Here is a 13,121-nt window from a genome sequence, read left to right on the forward strand (position 1 = left end):
TCAGAGAGGGGAAGTACGATGCATGCAATGCAAGCTTGTTTTTCTGATTGCGAATGCTGGTTTTGGTCCAGACATTAGCCAGTTCATAGAAAACCTGCAGTGCCTCTCTTGGCTGCAGCCCACTTCATGCCCATCCACAGCATGAATTGTGTATCCTCAGAACAGTCTCCATTTGAAATCCATGGAATGTTCATGAAAGCTGGGGTTTCCTATTGCAGAAGCATATTGCCCGGCAAGCAGGGCAGGACAGTCGTGCCCTTCCCTTTGAATCTGAAGCCTGGTTCTGTGATTGAGTGTCATTCCCATCTCGTGCCTCCCTTATGCCAGTCACTGTCACCAGGGCCACCCCGGAGAGTTTCCCGTGACTGTGGGGTTGGAGCCATGAGCCTCGCTGTTGAGAGGCTGGGGCTGTAGCCTCCCTTTGCACGAAGGTCACTGCTTGGACTTGCAAATCGAGTAACTTTGGGTAATGTACTAAGGCTGAATTAAAATGCTAATAGGCTACATGTTCTGGGTATTTTAACCTTCCCTGATCTGAAATTTAAATGAAATGCCTTAGGTGCTCTCACAGTCTTGCCAGAAGCATATTTAGCATCACCCCTTAGACAGTGAATTTAAACTATACCGTGACCACACGGGCAGAGCTAGGAAGGTAAGCAGTATTTATTTTATCATTTTATTTTATCATCATACTTGTGTCATGTTGCTGTAGGGGACGCAAATATCATTTTATTTGCGTCCTGTACAGGCAACATGACACAAGTATGCTCTTTTACTCGAGATAGCAATTTAGCTGAAACACAGCGAAACAAAACCCCAAACCTCACTATTTTTTAAGTTTCTTTGAACCTGCAGATTCTCTTCTTATCAACACCATTTAATAGCAGTACATTGGATTTGGGGCACCTGAAGCTATGCCAAAGCCCTTTTGTAGATTTCCTTCGCATTTAAACCTTGAAGACATTGGGCTGCAGAGAGATTGCATGGCCTTTTAGTCATCATATCACTGGCTATGGCAGGACCACAGTCAGGACGTGGCCGTCCTGGCTCCCAGCTCCAGCCTCTGTCCACTAGATCAAGCTTGAGCTCTAAGCAAAGCAATGACAAGGTCGCTTAAACTAAATGCGTCTGCTTGAAATGCACACAGTGCTCATTTGGAGGTCATGGCAGTTCCTTACAAGGGGTAGTGTTAGTTCCGTTGTCTACACTGGGGCCAGATTTCTCTGTCTACTGAGCTGAAAAGACAAGTCTATTTCCTTCTGTCATTTAAGTCACTTCCTTATTATTAGTTGAATTAGCCTTTTTGTTTTTCCCTTACTAGGAGGAAGGAACACTGTTTTTTCCTTAAGTCCTTCTAGTTATCTGGTTTCTGGTCACTTTGTAATTATATCTTGGGAGAATGGATATTAATTTTCTTGCACAAAAAGGCTGAGTTCCTTGATGACATACCGTGTTTCAATTTCCGTCCTCTCTCCCATTGCCTGCACCCCTTCCTCTTAGCCCATTTTTCATAGTGAGGAAGAGTGATCGTGTGAAATATATCAGAAGGAAGGATGGATTCAGTAGGAGTTTGACAACTTGACTGATTAGCAGAGATCAGAAGAAGGCTCATAACAGTGAAAACCACTGCAGCATGGAGTTTCAACAGCTCTTTTGGGACCTAATTAATGAAAGAATCACTACCGAAACACAGCCATGCAAAAAAAAAAAAAAAAAAAAAAAGAGAGAAAGAAAAGAGCCAGGAGCATTTCTATGTAACACTCTGGGGCCATGTCATAAGAGGAAATACGCTCATAATTTCTATTTACACATATCTGTAATTACCTTCTGCTTGAAGATTATTTTCCGTCTTCTCCTGTCAAAGTTGCTTAGATATTTCCTCTTTCACACATCAGGCAGAGAGGTCTAGTACTGGTTGCAGCTTGTCCTAAGGATTGTTCTTCCTCCCGAAGAATGGCATTCTCAGACACCCGAGTCATACTGCTTGATTAGACTGGCTTTCATCTGATCCATGTTCCCGTTACCATTGCCATTTGCCCGTGAGTCAGACCTCTGCATTCAGGTGAATGTTGTATTGAGCATTACGTTTAACTTGTCCGTGTGTGGTGGTTCTCTCTTCTTTCTCCCTGATGCAGCGTCTATGAACCAGATAGAAACGTGTTACGGAGGAAGGAACGAGAACGAAGAAATCAGGAAACTCAGCAGGATGATGGCACGTTTAATTCAAGTTACTCCCTCTTCAGTGAACCCTACAAGGTAGATGGTTTTCACTTGTTCATCTCCACCCCTCCTCCCTCCTCCCTCTCACCCTGTCGGCAGTCTTGACTACAGGAATTGGCCAACCAAACTTCAGACAGCTCAGCCCCTAAGGATGGGGTCTTCCCCCACAACTTTTGGTGCCTCTTGCACATGTCTTTACTGACTAATCCCTCAATGAAATATAACTTTTGTTTAAGACGGAGATCTGCATGCTATGACTTTTTATCAATAATTGATTTCATCTCTGCATCAGTTTGCAAAGTCAATGCCATTTGTTGTGTTTTCTAAGCTATAAGGAAACAAACACTAAAAAGAGGTTGGGTTACGTATTTGTCACCCCCAGATCATGCTAGGAGCAGGGTACTTGACAGGGCTCATAAGAAAGGAAATGTTGGATTGTTTCTCATTTATATCAAAGGCCAGAAATATAACTTCGCTTGCAAAATGAAGTAGCTCCCCAGATTTCGTTCCTGTTTTGGGCTGCTTGGGACTGGGGATGGTTCAGGCCAAGGGCTTCCTGCAGACTGAACCCCACACTTGTTGTAAGCTTCTCTCTGATTTCTTTTGCCTGTCCCTCTGGGTTTCTAACGAGAATAATTCTATATTTAGAAATTAGAAGCAAAATAAGTTGAGCCAAATCTGAATTTTCAAGGAAAGCTTGCAGTGGGATAAAAAAAGAAAAAGGAAAAGAAAATCTAGTCCTGGAAAGACTTAATCCAGACCAGGTTGTGAAGTTGCTATCGTAAATTTCCTGATTTCCTTGGCTGTGGCACAGTACCAAGGAGAGATGCTTCATTCGTGCCCTCTGAGGCCATTAGCTGCGGTCCAGTCCTAGTGAGATACAGAGTGTTGACAGACGTCTCCAGAGACGCTGACCATTTTGATGGAATCTCTGAGCTCTCATTCTGAATTAGGCAATCCTGGCTCTTCTAGCAATAAAGGCGCCTCTCCGTCATTTCCCGTGTTTCCATTGTCTGTAACAGGAGCATGGATGTTATGTTCTTCTTTTTCCAGACTAACAAGGGGGATGAGCTCTCCAACCGGCTCCAGAACACTTTAGGCAATTACGATGAAATGAAAGACTTTTTAACGGATAGATCGAATCAGAGTCATCTCGTCGGCGTTCCCAAACCTGGGGTTCCTCAGGCTCCCGTGAACAAGATTGACGAGCATTTTGTTGCAGATTCGAGAGCCCAGACCCAGCCTGCATCCATCTGCAGCACCACATCCTCCGCCCCAGCAGTGGTCCCTGGGCAGCAGAGTAAGAGGGGCACCGTGGGCTGGCAGAAGGCCGGGCACCCACCGTCCGATGGCCAACAGAGAGCAAGTAAGCACGGACACAGGATGCTTGATTTGAACAGATCTGCTCACCCAGAGAACCATAATAAAAACCCTAACCCCTGTGTCTCGAGCCCCTCATCCTCATCTTCCTCTTCTTCTTCTTCTTCTTCCAAATCAGCACAACAGGGCTCTCTCAGGACCTTGCTTGGAGATGGTGTTGGCAGACAGCAGCCGCGGACCAAACAGGTGTGCAACGTCGAGGTGGGTCTTCAGACCCAGGACAGGCCACCTGCTATGGGAGCCAAGCACAGCGGCAGTGGCCACTGTGTTCAGAACTTTCCTCCATCCCTGGCTTCAAAACCTAGCCTCGTCCAGCAGAAACCGACTGCCTATGTGCGACCGATGGATGGCCAAGATCAGGCTCCCGATGAATCTCCGAAGCTGAAGTCGTCCACAGAGACCAGTGTGCACTGTGCGTCATACAGGGGAGCTTCCGCCACCAAGCCAGAGTCCGCCAGAGCCAAGGCCAAGCTTTCCAAGTTCAGCATCCCCAAACAAGGAGAGGTGAGTCTTTTCTCAACACCACTTACACGCATCTGAGTAGTTTCAAGGGACGAGCTGGCTAGTTGTAAATTCCGTGCCCGTGTATCTTTATTTCAGTGTGTGACTGAGGTCATGTGGGGTTTGTAGCCATCAATATGGAAGGACGTACATACCCATAATGATTTCTTAAAATCTCAAATTGATTATAATCAGAATATTTTTAAGTACCAACCATTGCTGTTGTGGTGTGTCTGTGTTAGTTCAGGAAGGAATGCCTCCGTCAGTATAGTTCAAGGGATTTTTTTTTGTGTGTGTACACAAGCCAATGTTGTCAGAGATTTTATACACTGGAGTAAAAGTATGTCAAAGCTTTTAGTATGTAAAGAGGTTAATTTTTGTGTAAAAGGGTTCAGAAATTCAACGTTTTTGTCAGTTTTGAAATGTTCCAGGACACACATCACAAGGTAGACTTCATCATGAGTTTTAAAGTAACTGTTAAATGATTCAATATTGAATATGATGATTATGCAAATGTTTCAGGTGTCCCATCCATATTAAAATATTTGAGATCCAGGTTGGTTGTTGCTAATCAAGTGAGAATTCTCCTTGTCCTATAAAAAATGATCTTAGGTTATATGAAGAGAGTGAAATATTTTAGTTCAGAATCTTCTGGTTTACAATTTGAGTTTATTCTAAAGTGTTTTTTTTTCACTGTATTACAAAATACATAGGATGGATGTATGGACTGTTAGACTTCAAAACAAGTAAATCACAATCACAGAGGTAGCAAAGAGGCTGTGATCACCTGAACAGTACATCTGGATGGAAAATGAGGTTTTGTTTGAGAAAAGCACATCTCGTACTCTGTTCCAAATTGATGACAGTTGTCCAGAACATGTGAAGAAAAAATACGACTGCACATTTTTTTTGGTTTGTTTTGCTGTGATATGGTATACCAACTAAAATACAACGTGAGCTCCAGCACACTGTACGTAGGAACTGTTCACTTTTTTTTGATATATTCTTTTCTAAAGATGGAATAAATGTGGCCAGAATATTCTTTGTATCTTGATTTGATCTAGTAACCAAACGAAACAAATGATTTGACATTTCTCATTGCCTGTCTGACAAGGCTGAGCTTTACCCATTTCTGAGCTCTCATCTCAGAAAGCGCCCGGCACCCATTGGGAGATCAGTGTATTCCCCTTAGAGAAGACACATTTATTACTCTGAGATGTTTACACAGGTTCTCATAAGGAAATTAAGTGACATGTATACCAGTAACTTCTTTTGATTATTCATTTATGATGGATCCCAAAAAGTGTTAATTAGGAATTAATGGAAGCAAAACGTGAGTTCTGCAAGCATTTATGTTTTTTAAAGTTTGTAGGAAACACACGTAGTTACCCTCTTTCAGAACTGAATTTGTCAAGCTCTTTGATTTTTGTTTTCCTCATCAAATAGCCTGTACCAGCCAATAAAGCATGACTCATTTTTGAACAGAGGTGACTAACCACCAGGATTCCCTTTATAATTTTCATCCCCAGTGATTCCTTGTTAAAATGATCTTTATGTACCAAAGAAACTCCAGGTTTATTAGGTAACAGTTTATTTACTTTGGAACCTGATGAGTTGATAAAGCTCTGGTGGAAAGCCTGTGTTTTGACAACCAGGGCAGCCTTATGTGGATGACTCTACAGTTTCATTAAGCTTTTGGGTATGTCCTTGATCATGTGGACACTTCCAGGATGCCCTTTCAGGACCCCCGGTTGGGAATGATACCCTGTACAGGTGTTGGGTAATCACAGAAAGAGGGAAATGCCTGAGATAGAGGGTCAGGCCGAGAGAAATTAGAGCTTTTATACAGGAAGTGTTTCATTTCCCTCCATGACCTTGAACTCTCCTAACATTCTATCAATATGAGGTATATTTCAAAGAGGCCGATCATAACATTGATAGAAAAGAAGTAAGAAGGAGTGTTGTTCCTGGAACAAAGTTATAGTCGGTGGGGTGGTGGTGGTGTTTTGGTTTTGTTTTTGGTGGGGGAGGGTATACAGTCCTTATTTTAGCCAAAAGCTTTGCATATTATGGACACTATGGTAATTTGAATCTTGTAAATCTTGTGTGTTCAAACAGTCCACAGTTATAATAACAATATGATTCTTTCTCAGTGGGCAACAGGGTGCTACCTGGAAGTTTGAAAGTTACGCTTCCTAGCCTTCAGACTCAAAGGGTTTGTTGGTTGGTTGGTTGGTTTCTTTACAGCACCCAAGGGATTAAGAAATAACCTTTTGCAGAGGTATCATTCAGTATTTATAGGACGTTTCTATAAAGCCACAATCATAATAGAAATGGAAGAATTTTATCAACTAATTGGATTTGAGGGAATATTTGCTTTTATTTTTTGGAGGGTTTAAAACAGTGTGGCAAACCGTTTAAAAAATGTTAATGCCTATATATTTTTAAAACAGATACCACCTCTATGAAAATGTCCTTTCGTTAGTACTGACATTGACTTCCACTGAGAGAGGGAAGGTGTGTTTTAGGAAAATTGACAGAGGAGATGACCTGAAGGGAACTTAAATTACTTGACTACAGTTTTTCAGGATGTTAGCTGGAGAGCAAGACTTAAGACAGTGTGAAGAATTTGGGGGCTAAAAGGAAGCATTGGGTAAAAGTGACATGAAGACAAGGGAAGTGAAAATATAGCTGTATGACGCTGGATAGGGATGTTCCTCATAAGAAAATCAAATTAATGGCTAGGTGTAATGTGGTGTGAGGAATTAAAAAAAAAATTTAAGATGTGATCTCTGCCTCCAAGAAATTTACGTGAATTGAGTAAATGAGACCCCAGCACTTCACTTTTAATTTGCAATTTCTCTCACAGTTCAGACAAAATTTAAAATTGGGCTTCTAGGCCTAAGAAAATTCCCTCACCTTTCATAGTCCTTATAGTAGAGAAAGATTCTATGCTATTTTTTTAAATTGAGAATTTGATTTTGCACTTGGTAAATCCTTCATTCTTTTGGACACGTGCACTCTGTCAGCTGCTGTGGCGAATCATTTGTTATCATTCTTTCATCTTCAATAATAGGTAATTAGTGTAGAGAAATTCAGTGCAATTTGATGTGGAAGTGAAGGCCCTCAAGGGAATTCCTTAACTGATACACCTGCCTCTTGGCTGGCTTTCCCCAGCTCAGTTTTGTGTTAATGAAAAACATAATTTTGTTTTTGTAGCTGAGTCTTTCATTCCTGAGGTCACCCCTCATTAAGTGAGCCTTCCCTGGCCGGCCACTTGGAAGGGTGACTCCTGTTAGGTAGGAGACAGGGGCCTTAAGGAATGGCTAAAGCAGGCATTCTACAACGTTCCAGGGCAGGGCACACTGAATCTTATTTCCAGTTGAAATGAATTATTTTTTGTCTCACACACACACAATTAATATTTTGTCCTTAACGTGAAGCATATAATTCACTGTTAACCTAGAGGGGCAGATATAGGTTGTGGGACCCAACATTTATACCGTCTTGGGGGTCCTGTTTAGGAAATAAAGAATATGGAAATATTTTACACTTGAAATATTTTTTTAAATATGTGTAAATTTATTTATTTTTGGTGCGTTGGGTCTTCATTGCTGCATGCAGGCTTTCTCTAGTTGTGGCGAAAGGGCTACTCTTCGTTGCATTGCACGGGCTTCTCATTGTGGTGGCTTCTCGTTGCGGGGCACGGGCTCTAGTCACACGGGCTTCGGTAGTTGTGGCACGTGGCTCAGTAGTTGCGGCTCACAGGCTCTAGAGCACAGCCTCAGTAGTTGTGGCCCGCGGGCTCTAGAGCGCAGGCTCAGTAGTTGTGGCGCATGGTCTTAGCTGCTCCGCGGCATGTGGGATCTTCCTGGACTAGGGCTCGAACCCATGTCCCCTGCATTGGCAGGCGGATTCTTAACCACTGCGCCACCAGGGAAGTCCCCAAACTTGAAATATTTACAAAAACATATATAAACACATTTTTAGGGCCCCTCTTGGGACCTTGGAGGAACCTTGGCTCCAGAGCCCCTGAAGCTTATGCATCATTAGTTTCACAGTGCCTGTCTTTGGCTCATGGACTAGTAAGACGTTGTTATTTGAAATAGGATAAGAAATTATCTAAAATGATAATTTTAGATTGGAAAAGAGTGCTTTATATGAGTCTCGAATTTGTTAGAATTAAAAAATACGTATTTATATGCTAGGTGCAATAGGCAAGGCAGAAATGGGGTAATGCTAAAAAAAAGCCTAATAATGCAGTGCCATGGAGATAACATATGGGTGTCAGCCTATGAAATCAGTTCGTTTGGCACATTACAGCTTTAGCAGTGGCATTCTAAAAGATACACGTTTTAGTTCCTGCTTGCTATTAGTTTAATAAATGGCAGTGACTTAAAACTTCTCTTGCAGAGCGCTTGAAGAGCTGGGAAAAGTAGCATTTGCAAAGCCAGGGAAGGAAGGAAACCAGTGACTGCCACTCCTCCCTGTAGCGCAGTCAGTGAAGGGGAAAGAGACATCTACATTTGAATATCAATTAATAGACTGTATGTTAGGAGCTTTCGTAGGGGTTGATAATTCATCCACAAGAACACAGTGACCGTTTTTGGTTGATCAAATTTCTGTTTGTTAAAAGAAGTCATTATATTGTTTAAGATGTATTGATTAATCATAGCATTTTCATGATGGGCATTTTAAAATCACCATTTATACCGCAAATAAAGAGCAGAAAGATGAAGCACTGTGATTTCATAAAATAGCTTCCTAGAAAAGCAATTAACTGATTTTTTTTTTTTTTTAAGTTCATGGAAGATAAATGAGGGTAGGTTTCCTATGTCCTGTCACTCTCGGTTACCTTTGTATGAAAATGGATTTCTTCCAAATGAAAGTTGGCACCAGCCTGTCAGAGGAAAAAGGCATCTGCAAAGAAATGTGTACATTACATATTCATGCCGGTCTAAATTTCTTAATTACGTTTGAGCTGTTGTTTTCAAATCCAAGGATGCTCTCTGACTGCTCCCTGATGGAATGAGGGTCCCTGTCTGTTCTGGTCTCATTGTCACCATCACCATGGCCTCCTTCACAGTGTGGCTTAGCAATGGCATCGATGGTTACTCTCTATGTGTCTTCCTCTCCACAAAATGGGCGTCCTCCATTCACTCAGCCAGGATGCGGAGAACTGGTACCGCTTGGACTTAGAAGGGGAGACTCACAATTTTTATCTCAGATATGGGATGAAAGCACTTGTTTTCCATCTTATACATGGGTCATGCTGTAGGCCAGAGTGAAGGCTGGCAAGTGGAAATGTTTCCGTAGTTTTTGGTACCCTTCCTAAAAGGTAAAGCACCCAATCACTTAAAAGTAACTTCGGTTGCTATGATCTGTTATTGAAAATGATGAAGAAAGCATATTAAAATTTGTCCTGTGGTGAGAAGGTGCAGGTGTCTTTTTCCGTCCCCCTTTCCCCACTGGCTCCTTTAGATTCACATTGTAAAGCTGAGTCTTCCAGCCTTCAGGTGGGAAACTGCTCCCAGCAGTGGAGGCATTGTGGGCAGGACCCGGATGGAGGTGGTTGGCAAGCCCCACTTTATTTTCACCGTGTATTTTCTCAGTTCTCATAAAAGCTTCCTGTCCCAGAAAGCATCTAGATGGATGACAGGGCTGTTTTCCCTTAAACTGCAACCTTGTGGGTGTTATATTCCAGACCTGGGGCTAATTGTGAGTTTGAAGCCACTTGAAAAGATGATGTGTGGTCCAGCATCTCCCCCGCCCTACAGAAAGGGTCATTGCACAGTCCAGTGAGGAAAGCCTCTTCTTTTGAGTTTCATCCTTTCTTGGTCAGAAGGCACATGCAGGCTGGCGCGGAGCTCCGTGGAATGGCCGGGGCTCTGGACGCCTGCAAAGACTGGGTTCCCATCCTGGTTCTGTCATTTGTTAGCTGTGTGGCCGGGAGCCAGGGGTTGAACTTCGCCTCCGTTTCCTTCCTTGTGAAGTGGAGAGAATGATAATATCTGCTTGACAGAGTTACCGGAGGGAGAAGTAGATGAGATAAAGTATGTAATGTGCTTAGCACAGTGACATCATGGTAAGCATTCAAAAAATACTGGCTACATTCTTACTTGAAGTGGCCCTGAACAACAAAAGCAAACAAGATATACAAATGAGGGTATTATTAGCAGTGGTTTTGCATGTGTGTGTGTGTGAGTTGGAGAGACAGAGGCCCCATGACGAGAGGTGGGAGGAAAAGAAAAATAAAATTCTGCAAGTTCTTTTGTGTTTATTTTGTTAAAAGTAACTGCAGTCCTGAAGACTGAGATTATCCTGGATTAATACAGCAAAGCCTGAGTGACATGACTGTGCCTCATTTAACAGTGAGCCCCCTCCTGAGATTTTATTGCCGAGTCTGGGATGGAATTTCTCATTCTGTGTATTCGGCTTTTCTGAGCTATTATTATCTGCCGTGGACCACGTCATACTTGAGCTTTATTTCCAGTTAAATGAAATAGAAAATCAACAAGACTGGGGCTGAGAAGAAAACATGAACATTTTCAGGTAGCAAGTATTTAGAATGACTCATTGAAATAGATCTCTTTGGAGGCACAGATTATCAAATAGCATGTTTAATTGGGCTGGGCGGCAGCGTCGCTTACCCACGTGAGGAAGCTGCGTTAGTGATACCTCTGTAGTAAATGGGGTGTCCTGCTCTTTACACGCTCCATCCGGGGCTGCACTAGGGGACCAGCGGCCTGCTGGCCACCCCTGGACGTGGCAGTTTTCTATTTTGACCCAAGGTCAGCCTTCAGGACCAGCAGACACTTTCACAAATTGGTTGGCTTAGTACAGCAGAAATGAATTGTCTCACAGTTCTGGAGACTAGAAGCCCAAAATCAAGGTGTCAGCAGACTTGGTTTCCTTTGAGGGTCATGAGGAAGGATCTAGTCCAGGCTTCTTTCCTTGGCTTGTAGATGGTAATCTTCTCCTTGTGTTTCAAGGGTGTGAAACCTCTACCTGTGTCTGTCCCATTTTCCCCTTTTGGTAAGGTCATCAGTTATATTGGATTAGAGCCCACACTAAGGGCCTCCTTTTAACTCAGTTACCTTTGTAAAGACCCTATTTCCATTTAGAATTTAAAATTGGGGGGATCACAATTCAGTGCAACCTGTGCCCATTGATGGCATTTTTATGACTATTTGATAAGTTAATAATGTACAGTGCTTAGAACAGTGGCAGGCACATAGTAAACACTCAAAACATCGACACTAATGGTAACGACTATAATTATTATTATACTTATTTATAGTAGCTCTGGCTGCCTCACATTTCCCTTCTGATATGCTCAGCCCTAGATGGTCTGAGAGCTCAGAATCTGGGAATTGAGGTGAGATGGATGAAGTTCACTAGAATTGGAGTGCCTTGTGAGGGCAAGGATTTCTGTTTTGTTTTGACTACTTTGCTTACGGAAGCATCCCTGACTGTGCCTGGCGCATAGTCTGTGCTTAGTTAGGTATTTGTTGAATCAGTCGATTAATTTAAGGACATGGGTGAAGGAAGTCACTCCCTTCCAACCACTGACCTCCTCTCACTGGGGCCTCAGTAATTTTTGCCCAACCTTTTATGGGAAGAGAGGAGGCCGACACTTCCAACAAGTAATTTATAGCCGCTGTTCGGAAGGGAAATGGGAACCATACTTACTGATGTATGTAAACACAGCCCAAGTGAAATAAACCACAGAGCTATATGCTGGCCTCGGAAACAAAAGCTGAAGCAGGCTGGGCCTCTTTCTCCCTGTTCTCCTTTGTTTGGTTTCCGTGAGCAGAAGCCCTGGCTGGGGGGCAACACGTGTGGTGGGCCGTGTATGCGATGCTTCTGGTTTCCGGCCACATGATGGGAGCTGTGGTGCAAAGACGTGGGAATGAGCAGGGCGATGGGGGCTGTAGGGAAGAGCCTGCATCTTCAGACTTTCTGCCACATGAATTAAGTTTTCATGGACTTGAAAGAGCCTAGAATACGTGGGCTTCTTGGAGGCCCCCTTGATTCCAGTGGGCACCGATTCCCAGAAGGTCCCTTGGCCCTTTTTTTCTACATGTCATTCTCTGCTCCGCTGATCCTGTTTCTGTCACGATCGCTATTCCAGTTACTCGTGGTAAGGCACTGGTTCATAATTTACACAAACGTAATACACATGGTTATCCAGAGCTCTGTGTATTTGTCGTCTTCCAGACACATCCTTCGGAAATATTGCCGGTGATGTAACGTTCAGGTCCACGTAGCCCTTGGTCAATGCAGTAAATGGTTGACCTGTTTAAATGTGTGACAGAAGGATAAGCAGTGGAAAAAGGAAAGTGTACACCCAGCCCCTCCGCTCCCCTTCCCTTTGCTTCTCGGACGTCTTGAAAATCTCACAGAGAGAGCGCTGGTGACGGAAGGTCTCCCCCAAATCCCTGTGGCATGTCTGATTCCTCTCTATGTCAGCCCTATACACGCTCATCCTGTCTGGGTCCAAACTCCACAGCCAAGAGGCAGCTCACAGCCTCCTGGGGGGCCTTCCCATGTTTGGATGCTCTCACCTTTCCTGTGTTGACCTGCAAATCCACCTCTCCGTAACGTATGCTTTTTAGTTTTTTGTTTTGTTTGTTTGTTTGTTTTGCCGCTCCATGCTGGTTGCACGGTAGCCTGTGGGATCTTAGTTCCCCGACCCAGGGATTGAACCCACGCCCTCGGCAGCGAAAACACAGAGTCCTAACCACTGGACCACCAGGGAATTCCCTCATGCTTCTTAGCTTTAGTTGTGCCCACTGGGATTTCAAATCGCTGTCTATTTCTGTTATGTTTTACTATTAACTCCTGTAGGTTAAGTCCTCACTTTGCCCCTCTGGACAATACGCCACGTGGGGTCATGCCACCCTTTCCCGATAGACATTCAAGTCCATTTAAGCGTGAGTTTTCAGAGTAGCCTACCTTGCTTCATCATAGCCCATCTAAATCACTTCTTTATAACCTTTTATAAGTGGTGATAAGTA

General features: G+C 43.3%; 1 protein-coding gene across 1 annotated transcript in view; it reads left to right on the forward strand.

The window, feature by feature from the left end:
- Positions 1-13,121, forward strand: part of AFF3 (ALF transcription elongation factor 3) — a 578,889-nt gene that overhangs the window by 97,431 nt on the left and 468,337 nt on the right. The window contains exons 2-4 of the mRNA XM_060117048.1: positions 2,136-2,256; positions 3,274-3,586; positions 3,719-4,104. Of these exons, the coding sequence (XP_059973031.1) occupies positions 2,136-2,256; positions 3,274-3,586; positions 3,719-4,104 (820 nt within the window). The remainder of the gene's footprint in view (positions 1-2,135; positions 2,257-3,273; positions 3,587-3,718; positions 4,105-13,121) is intronic.

Source organism: Mesoplodon densirostris, chromosome 14 (genome assembly GCF_025265405.1).
Source record: "Mesoplodon densirostris isolate mMesDen1 chromosome 14, mMesDen1 primary haplotype, whole genome shotgun sequence".
NCBI classification, from domain to species: domain Eukaryota; kingdom Metazoa; phylum Chordata; class Mammalia; order Artiodactyla; family Ziphiidae; genus Mesoplodon; species Mesoplodon densirostris.